This window comes from Bufo gargarizans, chromosome 5 (assembly GCF_014858855.1).
Source record: "Bufo gargarizans isolate SCDJY-AF-19 chromosome 5, ASM1485885v1, whole genome shotgun sequence".
Classification (NCBI taxonomy): domain Eukaryota; kingdom Metazoa; phylum Chordata; class Amphibia; order Anura; family Bufonidae; genus Bufo; species Bufo gargarizans.
Genome location: NC_058084.1, coordinates 480,172,256 through 480,193,520, shown reverse-complemented (window position 1 = coordinate 480,193,520; position 21,265 = coordinate 480,172,256). Strand labels below are relative to the sequence as shown.

General features: G+C 43.3%; 1 protein-coding gene across 6 annotated transcripts in view; it reads left to right on the top strand.

Moving 5' to 3' along the window:
- NKTR (natural killer cell triggering receptor) overlaps positions 1-20,592 on the top strand; it is a 44,954-nt gene extending 24,362 nt beyond the window's left edge. For 4 of the 6 annotated variants that reach the window (XM_044295655.1, XM_044295654.1, XM_044295659.1 and 1 more), the window contains 12 exons: positions 3,414-3,501; positions 4,963-4,992; positions 6,764-6,909; positions 7,859-8,081; positions 8,164-8,316; positions 8,655-8,745; positions 9,566-9,714; positions 10,107-12,740; positions 14,819-14,914; positions 15,673-15,735; positions 19,090-19,182; positions 19,265-20,592. In XM_044295655.1, the coding sequence (XP_044151590.1) occupies positions 3,414-3,501; positions 4,963-4,992; positions 6,764-6,909; positions 7,859-8,081; positions 8,164-8,316; positions 8,655-8,745; positions 9,566-9,714; positions 10,107-12,740; positions 14,819-14,914; positions 15,673-15,735; positions 19,090-19,182; positions 19,265-19,337 (3,839 nt within the window). In that variant the 3' untranslated portion in view covers positions 19,338-20,592. The remainder of the gene's footprint in view (positions 1-3,413; positions 3,502-4,962; positions 4,993-6,763; positions 6,910-7,858; positions 8,082-8,163; positions 8,317-8,654; positions 8,746-9,565; positions 9,715-10,106; positions 12,741-14,818; positions 14,915-15,672; positions 15,736-19,089; positions 19,183-19,264) is intronic. The other 2 variants (XM_044295657.1, XM_044295658.1) reach the window with 2 other exon arrangements.
- The last annotated feature ends 673 nt before the right edge of the window (positions 20,593-21,265 follow it).

The following is a 21,265-nucleotide window of genomic DNA, read 5'->3' as shown; positions in this document are numbered from 1 at the left end:
ATGGATGTCCATAGTTACAAGGTAAGAGCTGATCGGGGGGGGGGGTGCCGGGTGTCGGACCCCACAGATCTGATACCTGAAGATAGGCTATCCACTTAGTGATGTCTGCCCATAATCATGAGTAGCTTTGCATATTCTAAATTTGGTTCACATCATGGTTTATACTCCAGTCACTTCTAGAGCTGCATTTGCAATTCTTCTGTTTGTCACCTGGAATATAGCAGCACAAGTTCCCCCAGTAGCTTTGCTGAGCTCCTGTAACATACTGCTCTTTAGTTCACCTGTTGTGGGACTCCAACCCCCATCAGTTTGCACAATCAGGGGGTCCGATCTGTCCCCCCACAGCTGAGGTCATTACGCGGAGTAGCTGTAGCTTTGGAACACCCAGTGCTACTCACAACATTATGGAGTGCATTAACCACTGATCACGTCCTGCAGCTGGACCTACCTGTAGTAGTCACCCACCACTTTAATTAGTATTGCTGTTTTTCCATCTCCCTCCCGGAAAGAGTTAATAAAAGTTTATCAGAAAGTTGTGTGTACCCCAAAATGGCGCCATTAAAAACTATTACTTGTCCCGCAAAAAACAAGCCCTCATAAAGCTATATAGACGGAAAAATAAAAAAGTTATAGTTATTGGAACGTGGAGATGAAAAAAGGAAGAAAAAGGCTTGGTCAGCAAGGCCCAAAACAGGCTGGTCACTAAGGGGTTAATCATGGCTTACATATACAATGAATCTACAGGGCATTTGGAAAATCTTCAGATCCTTTCACTTTTTGTTATGCTGCGCAGTCCCCCATAATGAGAAGGTGAGAACAGAATGGTAAAACACCTGACACTTCGCTCTGGATCATCTTTCAGATGTTTCTCCGCCTTGATTGGAGTCACCTGTGGTAAATTCAGATGATTGGACATGATTTGGAAAGACAAAGATCTCACAACTAAGCCATGAGGAGGATAGAACTGCCTGTAGAGCTCAGAGACAGGATTGTGTGGAGGCTCAGATCTGGAGAAGGGGACAAACAGATCCTGCTGCACTGAAAGTTCCCAAGAGCACAGTGGTCTCAATAATTCTTACATGGAAGAAGATTGGAACAACCAGGACTCTTCCTAGATCTGTTGCCCCATTAAACTAAGTAATCGAGGGAGAAGGGCCTTAGTTACAGAAATGACCGAGAACCCAATGGTCAGTCTGGCTGAGCTCCAAAGATCCTGTGTGCAGATGGGAGAAAATTCCAGAAGGTCGACCTTAACTGCAGCCTCCACCAATCTGGGTTTTATGGCAGAGCGGCCAGAAAGAAGAGTCTCCTCAGAGAAAGTCACATGAAGGCCCCATTCAGATGAACGTATGGCCACCGTGCCCGTGTTGCAGACCGCAAACAACATTTCCCACAATACATGGGCAACGGTCATGTGAACATCTGCACCATAAAAGATAGGACACGTCTGGCTTTTGCCATATGTTGCGGATTGCGGACCCATTTAAGTCAATGGGTCCGCACTGCAACACAGAGTTCACATGGGCCGTGTTTCACGGACGTTCGTTGGGGCCAAAAGCCGCTTGCAGTTTGCTTGGACTCTGACTGTGAGAAACAAGATTCTCTGTTCTGATGAAACCAAGATGGAACTTTTTGACTTGAAATCTCCATGTCTTGAAACCAGGCTCTGCCCATCACCCACCTAATACCATCCCTATAGTGAAGCATGGTGATGGCAGCATCATGCTCGGTGTGACGGGAGACTGGTCAGGGTGGAGGGAAAGCTGAATGGAGCAAAGTGCAGAGATATTCTTCATAAGAACCTGATCCAGAGCTCTGGACCTCAGACTGGGACGAAGGTTCACCTTCCAACAAGACAGTGGTGCTAAGCACATAGACAAGACAACACAGGAGCGGCTGAGGGACAACTCTGTCAATGTCCTTCAGGGGCCCAGCCAGTGCCCTGACCCCAATGGAACATCTCTGGAGAGACCTGAAAATGGCTGTCCACTGACGGCCCCCATACAACCTGACAGAGCTGGAGAGAAGAACGGCAGAAAATTCCCAAATCCAGGTGCAAACCTTGTGGCATCATCTCCAAGAAGACCGGAGGCTGTAATCACTGCCAAAGGGGCTTCAACTAAGTCCTGAGTAAAGGGGCTGAAGACTTTTGTCCCAAATAAAAAGGGGCTGAAGACTTAGTACAGGATATACACAGTGACGCCTTCAGCAGAATAGTGAGTGCAGCTCTGGAGTATAATACAGAATGTAAGGCCTCGTTCACACTTCAGTGTTTGGTCAGTGATTTCCATCAGTGATTTGTGAGCCAAAACCAGAAGTGGAGCCTCCACAGACATGAGGTAGAAGGGAAAGATCTGCTCCTGTTCTGTGTTTAGAGCTGCACCTGGTTTTGGCTCACAAATCACTGATGGAAATCACTGACCGAACACTGAAGTGTGAACGAGGCCTAACTCAGGACCAGTACAGGATAAGTAATGTATGTACACAGTGAGTGCACCAGCAGAATAGTGAGTGCAGCTCTGGGGTATAATACAGGATGTAACTCAGGATCAGTGCAGGATAAGTAATGTATGTACACAGTGACTGCACCAGCAGAATAGTGAGTGCAGCTCTGGAGTATAATACAGGATGTAACTCAGTAATGGATAAGTAATGTATGTACACAGTGAGTGCACCAGCAGAATAGTGAGTGCAGCTCTGGGGTATAATACAGGATGTAACTCAGGATCAGTACAGGATAAGTAATGTATGTACACAGTGACTCCACCAGCAGAATAGTGAGTGCAGCTCTGGAGTATAATACAGGATGTAACTCAGGATCAGTACAGGATAAGTAATGTATGTACACAGTGACTGCACCAGCAGAATAGTGAGTGCAGCTCTGGGATAAAATTAGAAATTAGACACATACCCTTTATGTCTGATAACCCAGCGGCACCAGCTTTTGTCTTCAGGCTCCGTCTGTGATATAACCTGGGTCTTGACATTAGTGGTTGCATTTACTAAGCAGTATGAGCTCTCGGCAGTGTCTCTCCTGCCTTAGATAAGGGTGAATATTAAGAATCCCCTTTCAGACCATGTAGTAGGAGGTTGATGTAGGACGTGTGTTTCTGCTACATTTGGACTGTTCTAATATCTGGTTTGGCTGGGAAGAGTTGCAGTGCCTTTGACATTCCTGTAGGGGGAGGAGGGGGTCAGCTTCGTCTGCTGTTGCTGTCGGGGTCCATTATGAATGCACTAATAATGGGCGAGGCGCGGCCCTCCATTCTGTACACGTCACCGCAGCTCTCGGCTTCTTCACACACATTTATGGACCGTGGAAGCTTCTTAACTCTTAAGATCTCTCATTAAATCCACTAAACATTTGTCTCTTTTGTTTTTCTTCTTTCTTTTTTTTTCTCCTGATATCACAGATGAAAACTTTATTCTCAAACATGACCGTGCGTTTCTTTTGTCTATGGCAAACCGAGGGAAGCATACCAACGGGTCACAGTTCTTCATGTAAGTCCTTCCATCCTGCTCCTCGGCTCTGGCATGCAGCAGAAATAGTCCCGTGTCAGATTAACAGGGAGGTGCTTGATAGTCCGGCAGTAAAGATGGCGGTAAAGTCCTGCTCAGATGAATGGATGCCAGGGAGATTTACCCGTCATCTGCAGAAGCTGCTGGGGCGCAGATATGTCCGCTCTATGGATGTGTGTCCGGCGGTATTTAATCATTTGGTATATCTTACAAAAGTCATGCCAGGTTTGGAATTTCTTAGAAATGAATTTTATATGGGTTGGCAGTTTGTATTATTTATTTTTTATCCTATCCAAATGTAATTGTTTTTTAGAACTTTATAGTAAACCAATAAAACCAATGACTGGCCGCCCCAATAAGGCTTTTCTCGCTCTGCGTTTCAGAGCAGATGCAGTCTTAGGAAATCTGGGGTGCATGAGATCAAAGGGGTGGTCCAGTTTTCATGATGTTTGAATCAATTCGTTATCAAGCAGAAGTTCTTCTAGGCCCGCTGCCCACGAGGCTCCACCCTACCACTTGATGGACAGAGCCGGACATCTCTGCGCATGAGAATGACAGCACCAGGTGAGATGTCCGACTCTGTCAATCAAGAGGAAACCTATCGAGCAGCCCCTTGCCCCTCATAAATTTCTGCTTGATAACCGAATTGGTTCATACAAATCGATTCACTCATCGCATCTCAGGAGAGGTCATCAATATCAGATTGGTGGGAGTCCGCCGCCGATCAGCTGTTCTACAGTATAATTAGAGCTGTTTGTCACATTCCCTTCAGTGGGAGAGGAAGCTATAATGACACTGCGCGGCCGCTGCAATGTAGAAGAGGATGCTGCGCTCACACGCGGGCCGCCACCGCCCCTTCAAATAGCTGATTGGCGGGAGTTGCACACCCACCGATCTGATAATGATGACCTGTCCTGGGAATAGCAGATCAATATTTGACACTGCACAACCCCTTTAATGGATGGCACTGAGTGGCATCTGCCATCTCCAATAGGCAGCCATGTTTTTTTTTAGAAAGGGGGGGTGGGGGTGTGTGCAGGGATAAAACTTTTTTATTTGTCATAGAGACATTTCAAAAGTTTTGATCCCTGGGGGTCTGAGCGCTGGGGCCCCTACTAATCACTAGAATGAGGAGAGGGAAGCGTTCACATATCGCGCTCTCTCTCCTCGCTGCAGAGGACGGAGTTGAGACAGGAAAGGCTATGGGCCCTTCTCGATTCCGTCCTCTGCCGCGAGGAGGGAAAGCTCGATATGTGAGCACTTCTCTCGCCTCGTATCAGCTTTGCTGGACCTGTGACTGGTTCCATTGCAGCACCTGTGGTGAGGGATGTCTAAGCAAATTCCACCAGGGTGTCCATCGAATATCACATGTTTTAGGACTTTTACCTTTACAGCTCAATTCTAAAAATCTTTTCTTTTCTTCCCCTTCATTTGTCCAAACAGAACAACCAAGCCAGCGCCACACCTCGATGGGTAAGACAACTGCTGGATGACTTTGTTTCTTTCTATAGTTTGGCCACAAGAGGGCAGCATGCTTGTCCCTTGCTCTAGGGAAGGGATATCAAACCTGTGGCCCTCCAGCTGTTGCAGAACTCACAGCATGTCCGGTTAGCTGCAGGCTGTCCCGGCACGATGGAAGTTGTAGTTTTGCAGCAGCTGGAGGGCAGAGATCCCTGCTGTAGGTTGTTTCAGTTCATATAGTTATCTCATTGTAACGATCACATGCTTTCATCGATTACATGCCGCCACGCGATAGGTCGGCACACCATGGAAACCCCGGCACTGGGTTCAGTTATGTTCATACTGACACCAGGTGTAGCAGTCACATGACCAATCTCACTTATATGATGTAAAGTTATGGTGCCAGAGCTATGGGAGATACAGCAACGTCAGTATGGAGAGCACAGGAACATTGTTCAATAGTGTATTAGTCAGTGGGGGTCATTTACCAAAGCTTTTTGTTTTAAAAAAAATGCAGATTTTTTTTGCATAGGGAATTATATGTAAAAGTTTTGCAACTTCTGTAATTAGAAAAAAAAAGTAGGCAGGGCTTAGGGGAAAGGGCGGGACTACCACAGCCCAGCACATTTACTGTAATTTATGTTGATTAGTTTAATGTGGTTGATCCTACTCGCAGATGCCCTTTTAATGAGGTAGTGAAATATGTTTTATTTTGCAATACAAATTAATAACCCTTTCGCTACATGTACGGCGATGGGTAAACATGGCACCCGCTCTCGTGTGCAGAGGGCGCCATGGCTGGCGGGTCTCCGGTGTTTTAAAGCCTTTATATGCTTTAAAGCAGCTCTGCGGCCAATAAGGATGCAGATAATTGGTTTCAATACGCTGGGTCTCTCTGAAGAGACCCAGGGTATTGGAGCTGCAATTCTTATTTTGGCCAGCAGGTGGCAGGCCAGCATAAGAAATTAGCAATTCTAGTATCACTATGGATATATAAGAAAGATAATGGTACAGAATCAAAAAAAAAAAAAAGTCTTGTAGCCTCAAACACAAAACCATAAAAAAGTGAGAAAAAATATAAAAATTTTAATCAACCCCTATCTGTAGAATAAAGAAATAAAAACTAAAAATATAAACATCATGGGCATCACCGCATCTGAAAACACCTGTACTAATGGCCATTTTTTTATCGCTTCTCTTGCCCAATAAAATGTGATCAAAAAGTCAGACACTCTCCAAAATGATATCAATAAAATCTACAGATTGGCCTGCAAGGGGGGGTCTAAAGAAACAGGCACAAAGGGTGAACAACCCCTTTAATTTTAAAAACATTTCTGCTAAAGGAAGCAACAGATCAGGTTAAAAAAAACAACTATGTTTTTAATTAGCAGTGTCAGCCCTAGCAGATATTGTACTGGTTTAATAGGGTTGATCCTGCTGACTGATGCCCATTAAAGGGTTCATATTGCACTAAAGGGACCCAAGTTTAGCGGCAGCTTCTGTATATTACTATGCGACATAAACCAAATGTCTGCACTAAAACTTGACTTTTTTTTTTAGATGGTTTTTCAAATTTAGCACATTTGGGATAGAAATTTAAAACTAAATTCAGTGTGTCCCGATCTCGGCAGCTTCCTACCAAAAGATGAAAGGGAAATATATAATATCAGGCAGGAAGAAATGTGAAAAACCCGCCTGCCGGAGCACAGCGGCCATGCCGAGTGGGCTGTTTCTATCGTTCTGCCTCTGTGCGCCTCTTTATCTCTCACCGCTCTCTCGTCAGTGTTCACGTGGTGTTTGGCCTTGTAATTTCTGGTTTCGAAGTGATCGAACAGATCGAGAGCCTGAAAACGGACGCCGCCAGCCGACCCTATGCCGACGTCAGAGTCATAGACTGTGGAATCCTGGGAGCGAAATCCACCAAAGATGGTGAGCGGATTACACCAATGCCTTCATAAAGCAAGTCTATGGACATAGCCAGGACAACCGTGGTGAAGACCCCCCCATGCTTTACACTGCAGGCTACATTCAGAGAAAATTTAAAATGGAAATCACAGATTTTTTCCCCAAAATTATTACTGGCACGCTATGAAGTGTCTGGGAGTTGCAGTCACGCCATTCTGCCCGTCTTTTTGGGGGGCAGTGTCCTATCCACCATTGATATTTATGATAACAGAGCTGCTTGTGAAAAAGGGATAGTGTCCTGGTGGGAGGTCACAGACTGATCATCACGTCTGCGGGTTTAACTTGCTGGACATCATAGTCTGAGTTACATAGTGGAAGGATCATTAAATCAGAGGACATCACAGACTGAAATATATGTACTAGAAAAAAACGGGCCCCAACAAGAAGGGTGTGTAGATCCAGTGGGAGGTCACAGACTGAGAGTTTTGCAGTGGAACAGCTGGACAGAGTATTTCAGGAGAAGGATGTGCAGATCCAGTGGGAGGTCACAGACTGAGAGTTTTACAGTGGAACAGCTGCACAGAGTATTTCAGGAGAAGGGTGTGCAGATATTGTGCAAGGTCAGAGGCTGAGAGGTTTATAGTGGAACAGCTGCACAGAGTATTTCAGGAGATCAGCGTGCAGATCCTCTGAGAGGTCAGAGGCTGAGAGTTGCATAGTGGAAGGAGCAGGGTCCCCAGCAGCACAGAGTATTTCAGGAGAGCAGTGTGCAGATCCTCAGAGGTCGGAGGCTGAGATTTGCATAGTGAAAGGAGCAGGGGGTCCAGCAGCACAGAGTATTTCGGAGCATAGGTGTGCTGACCTGTTTGTGTATTACCTCTGTCTGATACAGAATCAGTTATTTAGCAAATCAGTCAAAAATGTATTCATTTTTTAGAAATGGTTAAAATGCTTGATTTTGTAAATGTCACAGAGAAACCTAAGGCAGCGGCCTCTGAGTCTGAGGAATCGGATTGTAGTTCCAAGTCGTCCTCTCCGTCTTCATCATCAGAGTCGTCATCCTCGGAGAGTGAGGAGGAACTGGAAAAAAGCAAGAAGCGAAAGCGGAAAAGGAAAACCAAAGCGAAGCATGCCAAGAGAAAGCGCAAGGACGGCCGGCGAGAGGTCAAGGCGGAGAAGGCGCAGAGTCACCACAGGTGCGCGTTAATATCTGCAGCAGGAGGGTTCCCTGAGCGATGACTTTGGGTTAGTACACAATCTTCTCTTCTTCTCTTTCAGCGCCCATTTGGAAAAGAACAGCACAGCGGAAGATAAAGACTCCGGCACAAAGAGGGATAAACCTGTGGTGCGGCCGGAGGAGATCCCTCCAATCCCTGAGAACCGCTTTCTGCTTAGAAAGGACGCTCCGATGAGCATCCCGGAGCCGGAGCAGTAAGACGCCCTCACTTTTTAAGCCATTTAGCATGTAGAGAATTGTCATAGATTGTCGCCTGGATCCACCCAAGGATCCTTCATTGTTTGCTTCCGGGGGATAAAAATCTGTCCTGGTGATGGACCCACGGGTGTGAAGCTCGTTACAGTAATCGGGGCCGTACCCCAGCGGGCCCATCACATGACCAGGACTCATTTCTGTTAGCTGGAAGTAACCAATAAAGGTTTCTGTTGAAAAAAAGCAAGCGGAGATCTTTGCTGAAACTGTAATCGTTTAAATTAAAGTTTAAAAAGTTTAAATTGCATTATTTTTGATAATTTTGTAAAATTCAATCTAGGAAACCTCCTCCTGCGACTGCCGAAACCACCGAGCAGGCCAAAGGCTCGATTACAAAATCCGGTCGAAAGATCCGAGGCCGAGGCACAATAGTAAGTGCTGGATAGGCGATAAATTGCTGGTTATGATTAGGGATGAGCAAATCGACTTTGTGAAGCAATAACTTCGGCTCATCGGAGCCAATACATTCTAATACTGTACGGAGCTCCTGCTCCATACAGTATTGGAACGAAGTTTTATGCGAATCGACTTTGGATGTTTCATCCAAAATCGAATCGCTCATCCCTAGTTGTGGTAATGTCATAAAAATGGGAAGAGAAACAAGTTTAAATGAGGTGACTTTCATTAGAAGACCCTATGCTTTTTATCTGTTTAATTAAAGGGGTACTCCCACGTGAAAATGTGATGGCATATCAGTGGGATATGACATGGTGGGGGTCCGACCTTTGTGCAGTTCCCTACATAGCAGAGTGGCCAGGAGCATCACTGTGCAGGGAAATCATAGGAGACAAATTGATTTTGTATACATGAGGTAGCATATATTAGGCTACTTTCACACTTGCGGCAGAGGAATCCGGCAGGCAGCTTCGTCGCCGGAACTGCCTGCCGGATCCGTCAAAACGTATGCAAACTGATGGCTTTTTCAGACTGATCAGAATCCTGATCCGTATGACAAATGCACTGAAATGCCGGATCAGTGTCATCCGGAAAAAACGGATCCAGCATTTAATTTTTTTTCACATTTTTTTTTTGCTGTCTGAGCTTGTGCGGAGGAAGCCAGCAGCCGTTCTAATCCCAGAGAAGCCTTTTAAACAAAACCTTGGTTTATAATAATTCACTATTTACCATTGTCCACAAGGCGGATAAGTTTACTTTACAGCTTAATTAACCCACTATTGTACAACTTTCCAGCGATATCACACACCTCCGCGGTCCAGATCTCAGTCCGAGTCCAGTGGCGACAGGGAAAGCAGCGAAACCCCTCCGCATTGGAAGGAAGAGATGCAAAGATTGAAGTCCTACAAACCTCCTACTGGAGAAAAATGGAGCAAAGGAGACAAGTAAGATAATGAACTCATGTGTATATTGAACTGCATGCCTCAGGACTGAAACGCCCGGCATTCACAGCTCAGCCTTTGTCGGCACAGGGTGTGCTTTGCTGATGTACATATTAGAAAGTACAGGTTTGTGTCTGACAACAAGTCTGCTGACTGTTTCCAAAAACAACCAGGATTGTGAATGCAGAGTGATGAGACACTTATGATCTTTCCTGTGAACAGCTGCTAACTTATGATTGTGGAAAGCCCCTTTAGGAGACCAATATTTACCATTTGGACTCAAAATTAAAGGGTGGGCTAGTGATGCATCCTCACATAAGGCCTCCCTGATAATCTGAATTTTCGAAATGTCTACACAAAGTAACTCAAAGCTAACGCCAACATCTTTTCTTTAGACTGAATGAACGTCTGCCCAGTCGTTGGGAGGAAGGAAGCTTGTCTCAAAGATCGAGATCGAATTCCTGGTCACATGACGGTTATCATTCAGACTCAAGCAAGGAACGCGCTTCATGCTCAAAAACACAGAAGAAGGATAAAAAGGTGAAGCATAAAAAGAAATCCAAAAAGGTAAAGAATTCTAAAAAGCACAAGAAGAAGGAAGAATTGTCAGGATCTCATCGAGAAGAATCTTCAAGCAGGAGGAAAAAATATTCCCAGGAACAAACACAAAGATCTTCGTCAAGGTCCTCTAGAGATTCTTCTAAAAAGAGCTGGTCTCAATTAGGTAAAGAGGAGAAATCCTCACGTCATTCAAGCAATTCCCGATCGAGATCGAGATCCTATTCAAGGAGAAGCGCAAGATCTAGAACTGCTTCCAGGTCTATTTCTAGAAGCCGCACAAGAAGTAGATCCCATACGGAATCAAGATCCAGAAACAGAAATGCGTCCGGCTCCCACTCCAACCCGTACTCTCACTCTTCCAAACAGACAAAAGCTTCCTCAGCATCTCCTCTAAAGAAAGATTTGACAGCAAGCAAATCTGGTGCAAGTGCTCAGACCGGAAAGTCTGTTGTAAAGTCAAACAGTAAGTCAACCGATAAATCTCTTACTGCCTTTGTGGCGAATGAGAACGTTCATGTGATTTCACTTAGTGACAGTCCTCCTCCTTCTCGGTGGAAGCCTGGTCAAAAGCCTTGGAAGCCTTCATATGAACGAATTCCAGAACTGAAAGCCAGGACCTCTAATGTCCTTCCAGTACAAAGCAAGTATGGTTCACGCAAGGTCAAAAGTAATTCCCGCCGAAAGAGGCACTCGAGTTCAGAGAGTGAACGCAGCGATTATTCTGCCAGAAGTTCAAGAAGCTATCATCATAAATCGAAAGATCGATCCTCTTCTAGATCTTTGAGTAGATCTTACACTCGATCTCGGAGTGGAAGCAGCTCGTCTTCTCATGCTGAGAGAGCTGTGTCCTCATCATATGATAGTTCCTCATCCAGTGCATCCAATGATGAAGAGGAACGAAAAAGAAAGACCAAATTGAAAATAAAGGATAAACACCACAAAGCGAAAGGTAAAACAGAAAATTCAGTTTCTCCAAAAAGTATGGGAAGCCCCTCAAATTCAAACTCTTTGTCTGGCTCGGAAGGAGAGGAGTTCACCAAAAGACTGCTGAAGACCACCAAGGCATTACTTGAGAATCATAACTCCAACAGCAGTAAAGAGGAAGTAGATAAGTCTGTAGAAGAGTCTAACACGGATGGACAAAACTCCAAAAATGATAACGATGGTACTCAAGAGGTTATATCGAACATAGACAAAGTACCGGAAAGTGACTCGTTAAAGGAAACTGTGGAGAAGCTTCTGAATGATGACTCCATTTGCAATTCTCAGATTACAAATGCGACCGAAGAAGTGGCATCTTCTGGGAAGGAGGAAGGCGAGGCTAGTTCAGAGTCGGACTCTGAGGAAGTAAATCGCTCCAAAACACCCCCATCCGAAGCGTCACAGCAGGCTTCTGAAAAACGTTCCAAAAGTCCACCCTCAAGCCTGGAACCAAAAAGCAAATCAAAGAAACATAAGCGGCGATCCAGTAAGAAGAGCGTGAAAAAGAGCCGATCGAAAAGCAAAGCGAAGGACAAATCCCAAAAAAATAAAGAAAAGAAACAAAAAGCTCAAAAGAAGAAGCAGACTTTCCACTGGCAGCCGCCGATGGAGTTCGGAGAGGAAGAGGAGGAGGAAGAGATGACAGGTGGACAATCTGCTGTGCAAGTGAAAGAAAACAACCTGAAAGACTTGCTTCTAGATAAGCCATCCTCTGCAGAGAGCAGGACCGCAGCTGATGCGCCTCTGTTGATCGATAAAATTAGCGCCGAGCCAAAGATTGCGTCTCTAATATCTGCTGTGAAGACAGAAGAGGTGGAGCCCTTGTCAAAAGTGACAAAAAGTCCACTTACACCTGCCAATGTCGAGCCTACATCTGACAGTATAAAAGCTTTTACGTCTCATCGATCATTGCCGCAAATTAAACTGGGGACAAATGCTACCGCTGGCACTCCAGCAGGCACCACCACTGCAAACTCTGAAAAAATGTCCTCTCCATCCGTAAGTGCTACTCCAGGAGAAAGCGTACAGGTCAAAGAAGAAAAACCACAGGATGCTCAACCTGCATCAAATGATGCAACATCAGTAGAAAAAGTGGAGGCTGCCACTTCTGAGACTGCAGTCGTCGATAATAAATGGAAGCCGGTCCAAGGTCCTACCGTCCTGCAGACCGTGAAGCCAGCTGTTGCGCCAGTGCTTTCTGCCACTGAACCGGAGAAGAAGACCCAAGGCCTGAGAATTGAGATTAAAAGTAAAAACAAAGTGAAACCAGGATCACTTTTCGATGAAGTCCGGAAGACGGCGCGTCTTAATCAGCGTCCCAGGAACCAGGAGAGTTCCAGCGAGGAAAGGTCTTCTAGCCATGAGGATAAAAGCCGATCGAGTGGTAAGGCCAGGAGCAAATCTCAAACACCTTCAAGTCACCGATCAAGAACACGATCTTCGAGCAGGTCCAGGAGTCGATCTCTTCGGCACAGCTCTTCCTCCAGGTAAGAATTGGGATCAGGGGAACCTTCAAGAGTGACTGCAGTATAACCAGGGCTGGACCCGTCAGTCGGGTCACAGGTTTTTCTGGAAACATGAATCTAGGATTTGGGGACCCTTTTGGAGTCGGCCCTGGGGACCTAGAAATGGTCAGCCTGCAAGTGTTACCCTAACAACAGCCTGTGTCATGGTGGCACAGAGGATAATGCAGCATGCCCGACTGCTGCTTCATTAATTCAGGGAACTCGGCACCTTTGTTCTTGGGATCAGTGGAGGTCTCAGTTGTTGGACCCCCACACGTAAAAAATGCTGATCCATCTTGGTGCAAACCCTTTAGAGGGATTTAAAAAAAATGTATAAAAGTATTTAAAACAATGTAAAAATTCAGCAATTTTTTTTTACAAAAAACACAATTATGTAGCATAAAATTTATTTCCTTGAGCATATATTGAGTAAAAAAACAGTGCACTTACTGCCATCCGAACGAGTGTAGTAACCTAAAACAATTCATTTACTGGGTTATTCAGTGAGAACAGCATAAAAAAAAATAAAGACAACAATAGCTGTTTACTATATTTACATTACAGGTACAGCTTATATACAATACACAGTAAAATATATATATATATGTCCCCCTTTCTCAACAGTGACAGAAAAACCATGACCATGGGATCATTTAACTACTTAAAGGGCATCTGTCAGCAGATCTGTCCCAATGACACTGACTGACCTGTTACATGTGCGCTTGGCAGATGAAGGCATCTGTGTTGGTCCAATGTTCCTATGTGCCCGCACTGATGAGAAAAACTGTGTTTTAATACATACAAATGAGCCTCTAGGAGCAACGGGGGCGTTGCCATTACACCTAGAGGCTCAGCTTTCTATGCAACTGTCACGCCCTCTGCACTTTGACAGGGCCAATCAGTGAAAACCTCGTCACACCTGGCCCTGTCAATCAAAGTGCAGAGGGCGTGGCAGTTGCAGAGAGAGCAGAGCCTCTAGGTCAGGCATCCTCAAACTGCGGCCCTCCAGCTGTTGTAAAACTACAACTCCCACAATGCCCTGCTGTAGGCTGTTCGGGCATGCTGGGAGTTGTAGTTTTGCAACAGCTGGAGGGCCGCAGTTTGAGGATCCCTGCTCTAGGTGTAATGGCAACGCCCCCATTGCTCTTAGAGGCTCATTTCCATGTATTAAAACAGCATTTTTCTCAGCAATGCGGGCACATATGAACATGGGACCAACACAGGTGTCTTCAGCTGCCAAGTGCACATTTAACAGGTCAGCCAGTGTCATAGGTACAAAACTGCTGACAGATGCCCTTTAATGGCCGGGCTTCTTTGCATCTTAAAGTTTGTTTGTTTTTTTTGTTTTTTTTAATCTCCTTAGTGGCATATTGCTAGTCAGGGACCCACACCTATCTCCATAGTGAACAGATTGCAGCGCCACGTGCACAGCCAGCCTCCATTGACTGCTATGGGGGTTCTGAAAGTAGCCAGGCACTGGGTGGGTTATTTCCATAGCAGTGAATGGAGAGGTAGGACATCCACAAATACCCGTTCGCTTGGTTATTTTTAAAACTCGGAGAGCAAGCTGCACATGTGCGGTGTACTCTCCTTCACTTCAGGTTCGCTATTCTGGAGAGAGGTGCGGGTCCCACCTCTGAGACCCGCTCTTATCTAACTTTATTGGCATATCCTAGCAAAATGCTACCAATGTCGAAGTTGGGAGTAACCCTTTAAAGGCCCAAAGTAGCCTGGCTATTAAGGGGTTAAAGGATCCCATGGTCACAGTACTATTATTAATAGTAGCTCAAGGAAGTCTGTGGCAGTGGAGCACCATGTCATCAGCTTATTGTCCCCTTTAAATCCAAGATTGAATAATACAGCAATCCGAATAGGGTGCAGCTATATAATGTGCACCCCTCCTCCACTCTGCATTCCCATGCCACTCGTGGTTTGCACAGGGAGAAGCTGTGGGCACATAGGATTGCCCGTCCTCATTGATGGAAGTCTTCTCCTGATTGCAGTAGTCCCTGGATGAGCAGGGCTGAGATGGACTCAGTTAGTGTCGTCTTCTATTGCAGGTCGAGAAGTTACACCAGAAGTCGTAGCAGGAGACGATACAAGGACTACAGATCGCGGACGCGGAGCAGATCATATGGCAGTTACCGAAGTTACAGGTAAGATACGTCTGGCTTTTAGACAAGAATATAACCGTGACTAAAGGGACCAGTGACTGAATGGTAATACCTGTGGTGCGGATTGTGAAATCCCCATGACTGACTGTAGGCTCTATTGAAACATGACACTGATAAGTGTACGGAGCCTCCCTTGCCGTCTGCACCCAAGTCATTGCATACCGACACCCTAGGAATTCACTGGGTGACAACTGGGAATCTGATTAGTTCTGTGTTTTCAGCTGTTGTCAACAAATCTCTTCTACTTCCTGTAGATAGTATAAAGCTATAGCCGGTCAGTTACCTCTGTCCCTCTCTGCAGTGGACTGTGGTGTGCACACAGCCTGTGGCATGCTGCACGCTGCTGCGCAGGACACAGTCTCCAGCCTCTCATGTGCCTTAGATCTGTATAACTGTAGGTGCTGTGAGATGTGATCTAGCCAAACATCCCTATGTTGATGCTTCGGCAAGGCATTGTGGTTCATGTATTCACCAGAGCTGCAAGCATTTCTACAACCAAGATGCACAAAGAAGCAGAATTATAAAAAAAAATTAAAACTCACCCATTACAGAGCTTGAACCCCCCTTCAGAATGGCAAATAGACAAGTGTTACGTTTTTCTTTGCTTCTAGTTATAGTCCTTTATGCTCGTTTCTTTGCCAATAAATCTGTCATTTTATAGTAAAAATTTAAGTGCAGCACTGTGTTGTTTGTATGTCTTTATGCAAAAGTTCAATTAATTTAATCTCTACTAATTACAGCAGAACAAACAGCAGGAGCCGCTCTAGAAGTGTCTCTTACGAACGTCACCGTAGAAGATCAAGGTAAGTTACTTAGATTTATATGTCTTTTACATACAGAGAGGTTCTAGCAATTCATTGTGCCTCTCATCATCACATTTAATATTGCTCTTATGTACAAGAATATAACTACTATAATACTGCTCCTATGTACAAGAATATAACTACTATAATACTGCTCCTATGTACAAGAATATAACTACTATAATACTGCTCCTATGTGCAAGAATATAACTACTATAATACTGCTCCTATGTACAAGAATATAACTGCTATAATACTGCCTCCTATGTACAAGAATATAACTACTATAAGACTGCTCCTATGTACAGGAATATAACTACTATAATACTTCCTGATATGTACAAGAATATAACTACTATAATACTACCTCCTATGTACAAGAATATAACTACTATAATACTGCTCCTATATACAAGAATATAACTACTATAATACTGCCTCCTATGTACAAGAATATAACTACTATAATACTGCTCCTATGTACAAGAATATAACTACTATAATACTGCCTCCTATGTACAAGAATATAACTACTATAATACTGCTCCTATGTACAAGAATATAACTACTATAATACTGTCTCCTATGTACAGGAATATAACTACTATAATACTGCTCCTATGTACAAGAATATAACTACTATAATACTGCTCATATGTACAAGAATATAACTACTATAAGACTGCTCCTATGTACAAGAATATAACTACTATAATACTGCTCCTATGTACAAGAATATAACTACTATAATACTGTCTCCTATGTACAGGAATATAACTACTATAATACTGCTCCTATGTACAAGAATATAACTACTATAATACTGCTCATATGTACAAGAATATAACTACTATAAGACTGCTCCTATGTACAAGAATATAACTACTATAATACTGCTCCTATGTACAAGAATATAACTACTATAATACTGCTCCTGTGTACAAGAATATAACTACTATAATACTGCTCCTGTGTACAAGAATATAACTACTATACCTTATGTGGACAGACAAGGTAGACCAGATCTACCGTTTTGAGGAGCTAGCACATTGGGAAACTAACTCACGTTCCCGCTTCCTAAAACTGTGGTCTCCATGGAAAACATATAGAAACTTTGCTTAGAAGAGCAGAATTCCCTACTTCCCTGTTCTCCCCGTTCCATTCCCTCTTGTATGTTCCCCCCCCCTATGTTTCCCATCCCCTTGCTAAATTTTATTTTATGTTTGATAAACATGATTATATATGATGTTTGTACATGATGTATATGTCGGACTCATATTGTGATTCCTTGTCATTGAGCTGTAGTCATGTATAGGCATTTAGCCTCTGCTTTTTCTTTCAATAAAAAGAAATATGGTTAAGAATATAACTACTATAATACTGCTCCTATGTACAAGAATAGAACTATTATAATACTGCTCCTATGTACAAGAATATAACTACTATAATACTGCTCCTATGTACAAGAATATAACTACTATAATACTGCTCCTATGTACAAGAATATAACTACTATAATACTGCCTCCTATGTACAAGAATATAACTACTATAATACTGCTCCTATGTACAAGAATATAACTACTATAATACTGCTCCTATGTACAAGAATATAACTACTATAATACTGCTCCTATGTACAAGAATATAACTGCTATAATACTGCTCCTATGTACAAGAATATAACTGCTATAATACTGCTCCTATGTACAAGAATATAACTGCTATAATACTGCCTCCTATGTACAAGAATATAACTACTATAATACTGCCTCCTATGTACAAGATATAACTACTATAATACTGCCCTATGTACAAGAATATAACTACTATAATACTGCTCCTATGTACAAGAATATAACTACTATAATACTGCTCCTATGTACAAGAATATACTAGCTATAATACTGCTCCTATGTACAAGAATATAACTACTATAATACTGCTCCTATGTACAAGAATATACTACTATAATACTGCTCCTATGTACAAGAATATAACTACTATAATACTGCTCCTATGTACAAGAATATAACTACTATAATACTGCTCCTATGTACAAGAATATAACTGCTATAATACTGCTCCTATGTACAAAGAATATAACTAGCTATAATACTGCTCCTATGTACAAGAATATAACTACTATAATACTGCTCCTATGTACAAGAAATATAACTACTATAATACTGCTCCTATGTACAAGAATATAACTACTATAATACTGCTCCTATGTACAAGAATATAACTACTATAATACTGCCTCCTATGTACAAGAATATAACTACTATAATACTGCTCCTATGTACAAGAATATAACTACTATAATACTGCTCCTATGTACAAGAATATAACTACTATAATACTGCTCCTATGTACAAGAATATAACTACTATAATACTGCTCCTATGTACAAGAATATAACTACTATAATACTGCTCCTATGTACAAGAATATAACTGCTATAATACTGCTCCTATGTACAAGAATATAACTGCTATAATACTGCTCCTATGTACAAGAATATAACTGCTATAATACTGCTCCTATGTGCAAGAATATAACTACTATAATACTGCTCCTATGTGCAAGAATATAACTACTATAATACTGCTCCTATGTACAAGAATATAACTACTATAATACTGCTCCTATGTACAAGAATATAACTGCCTATAATACTGCTCCTATGTACAAGAATATAACTGCTATAATACTGCTCCTATGTACAAGAATATAACTGCTATAATACTGCTCCTATGTACAAGAATATAACTACTATAATACTGCTCCTATGTACAAGGAATATAACTGCTATAATACTGCTCCTATGTACAGGAATATAACTGCTATATACTTGCTCCTATGTACAGGAATATAACTGCTATAATACTGCTCCTATGTACAGGAATATAACTGCTATAATACTGCTCCTATATACAGGAATATAACTACTATAATACTGCTCCTATGTACAGGAATATAACTGCTATAATACTGCTCCTATATACAGGAATATAACTGCTATAATACTGCTCCTCTGTACAGGAATATAACTACTATAATACTACTCTTATGTACAAGAATATAACTTCTATAATACTGCGCCTATGTACAAGAATATAACTACTATAATACTGCTCCTATGTACAAGAATATAACTACTATAATACTGCTCCTATGTACAGGAATATAACTACTATAATACTGCCACAAGTTGCTGCTCCTTTAAAACCGGGGAACATTGCCCCCCATTCTAGTGATTGGGGGAATAAGGACAAGTTGTTGTCCTGGGGGGAATCCCTTTAAGGATCCATGTACTGTATAATTCTTGTGCTTTCTTTGATATTTCCAGGAGCCGGTCACACACATACGACAGCTCTAACAGTCGGAGTCGCAGCAGGAGCCCCTCCTACTATAGATCACGCAGCCACAACCGCAGGTCCAGGTACATTCTGTAATAATAACATTTATCTGTAATCACAAATCCTTTTTTTTTCTGACAAGTACTTGTATTCTGCCTTTTACAGAAGTCGGAGGTCCTCATACAGCGGCAGCGATCGCAGTTACAGTTATCGCCGGCGGCACAGTGGGAGGAGCTAGGAGACTTTTGTTTTTCTTTCTTTTTATACTCCTCCACCGGAATGGCATCTATCTTCTTTTTTTCTTTTTTTTTAGCATCCTTACTGTGAAAATGGCGGCTGGATCACGTAAAGCTGCGGGCAGTGTACATGGCAGTATTGGAGGGGGTCATGTAACAGTACCCACCGTGTTGGCAGCAATAATTTAGTCTACCGGTCGGTGTTAAGCACTTCGCCAGAATGAGGTGCGGTGGGATCTGTTACATGATGTCTCCGGCACATCTGATTGGCCAAGAAGGGCTTGGTATATTTAATTTGCATATTATACCAGTTTGTGGGGTGTGCTATACATTTAACCCCATAGATACGTCTCGGATCCATGAAGAAATGGGTAGGATTTTCATGCAGTAGGTAGAAACGGCAAAACTGCTCTAAAAATTATTGACTTGCTTTTGCTTTTTTTTTTTTCCACACCATCACGAGAACGTGGGGGTCCCATGCCCCCCTTTTGTATGGAGCAGCAGTAGAGCGCGCGTAGTGTCGCTCCATTCAGAGTCTATGGGACTGCGGAGTAGAGTTCTCATGGAGTTTGGAGTGCTGCACCACTGCTCCATCCAGGTGTGTCCACGGGACCCCCCCATCTCATAGTAAGTGGTGGTCCCAGCGGTCGGACCCCCAACATTCAGACGCCTCAGTTTGTCTATCCATTGTACACTGCATTGAATCCCCAGAGACCTTTATATACTCGTCATATAACCTTTTATAATGCTCCCGCACTATTATAAACCGCACAGGGTTAGTGCCCCTTTAATGCCGCCTCACTTACCACATGTTACAAGTGCCAAAGCATTGAGCATTTTGCCTTTCATTCCTTTCGGTTACTATGTGTCCATCCCTCTGTATTCTCACTGTGTGTCAGTAGCGGCGGTTTTATACGTCCACTTTGCAGCATGCGATGAACTTCATGCGGTTTAAGGTGTATTACAGCCGCACAATAAATTACATGATCAGCGGGGACCCCCAGCTCCATAACGTGTCCCAGTGTCATGTCAAGTGTTGTCAGGAAATCTCTTTCAACTTCCTTTAGTGTTAAACTGGCGAAGAGCGACGATGGTTTCATATACCCGGGCGGAGGGGACCTTTACTGCTATCGAGTTGGGCTCCATATGAAGGGGAAAAAATATAAACTGTACTTTTCTTGTAAATACGTTTTCATCTTTATATTCATTTTATGCGTTAAAAAAAATACTTGTAATTAAAATGGTATTAAAGACGGAGCTGAGTGGTTGGTTTGTTTTTATTTAAAGGGGTTGTCCACCCTCCCTTATGTTTTATATTCATTGTATAGAAAAAAAAATCATCAGTGCCATGAAGAGTTTTGACATTTACTTACACAGTATGGCACTCCATCTGAGGTCCCCCGGTCTCCAGCAGCCGTTCCCTAATGATGTGACCTCGATGAGTCGGGGCATTGTCCTCCATGAAGATGACATCAGGCCTGTGTTGTCCCTGCAGAGGCACAATGACTGGATTCATGATATTCTTCTTCAAGTAGCATGGGCTTGTCACTGGACCATTCACACAGTGTAGGGCAGTTCTGTATGGACTAGACACACCTACCTGCACTGTAACACCACCACCTAATGCATAGCACTCTCCTTAACGTCTCCAACATCATTAGCGGCCATTATTTCTGCTCAGCGTGAATCGACTTTCATCAGTGAACATCACTGTGGCCCGCTGGTCCCTCGTTCAGCCTAGATGCTCCCTGGCCCATGCAAGGCCATGACACCTATGGTCAGGTACCCTCGCAGGTCGTCTAGCAAGCAGACCACGTTGATGTAAACGGTTTCCAATGGTCTGACCTGACACTTGGTGCTTCTCACCTCCCCTCAATGTGCCTGGAGTTGTGTGGCTTCATCATCCGGTTCTGTATGGCATTGTTCACAA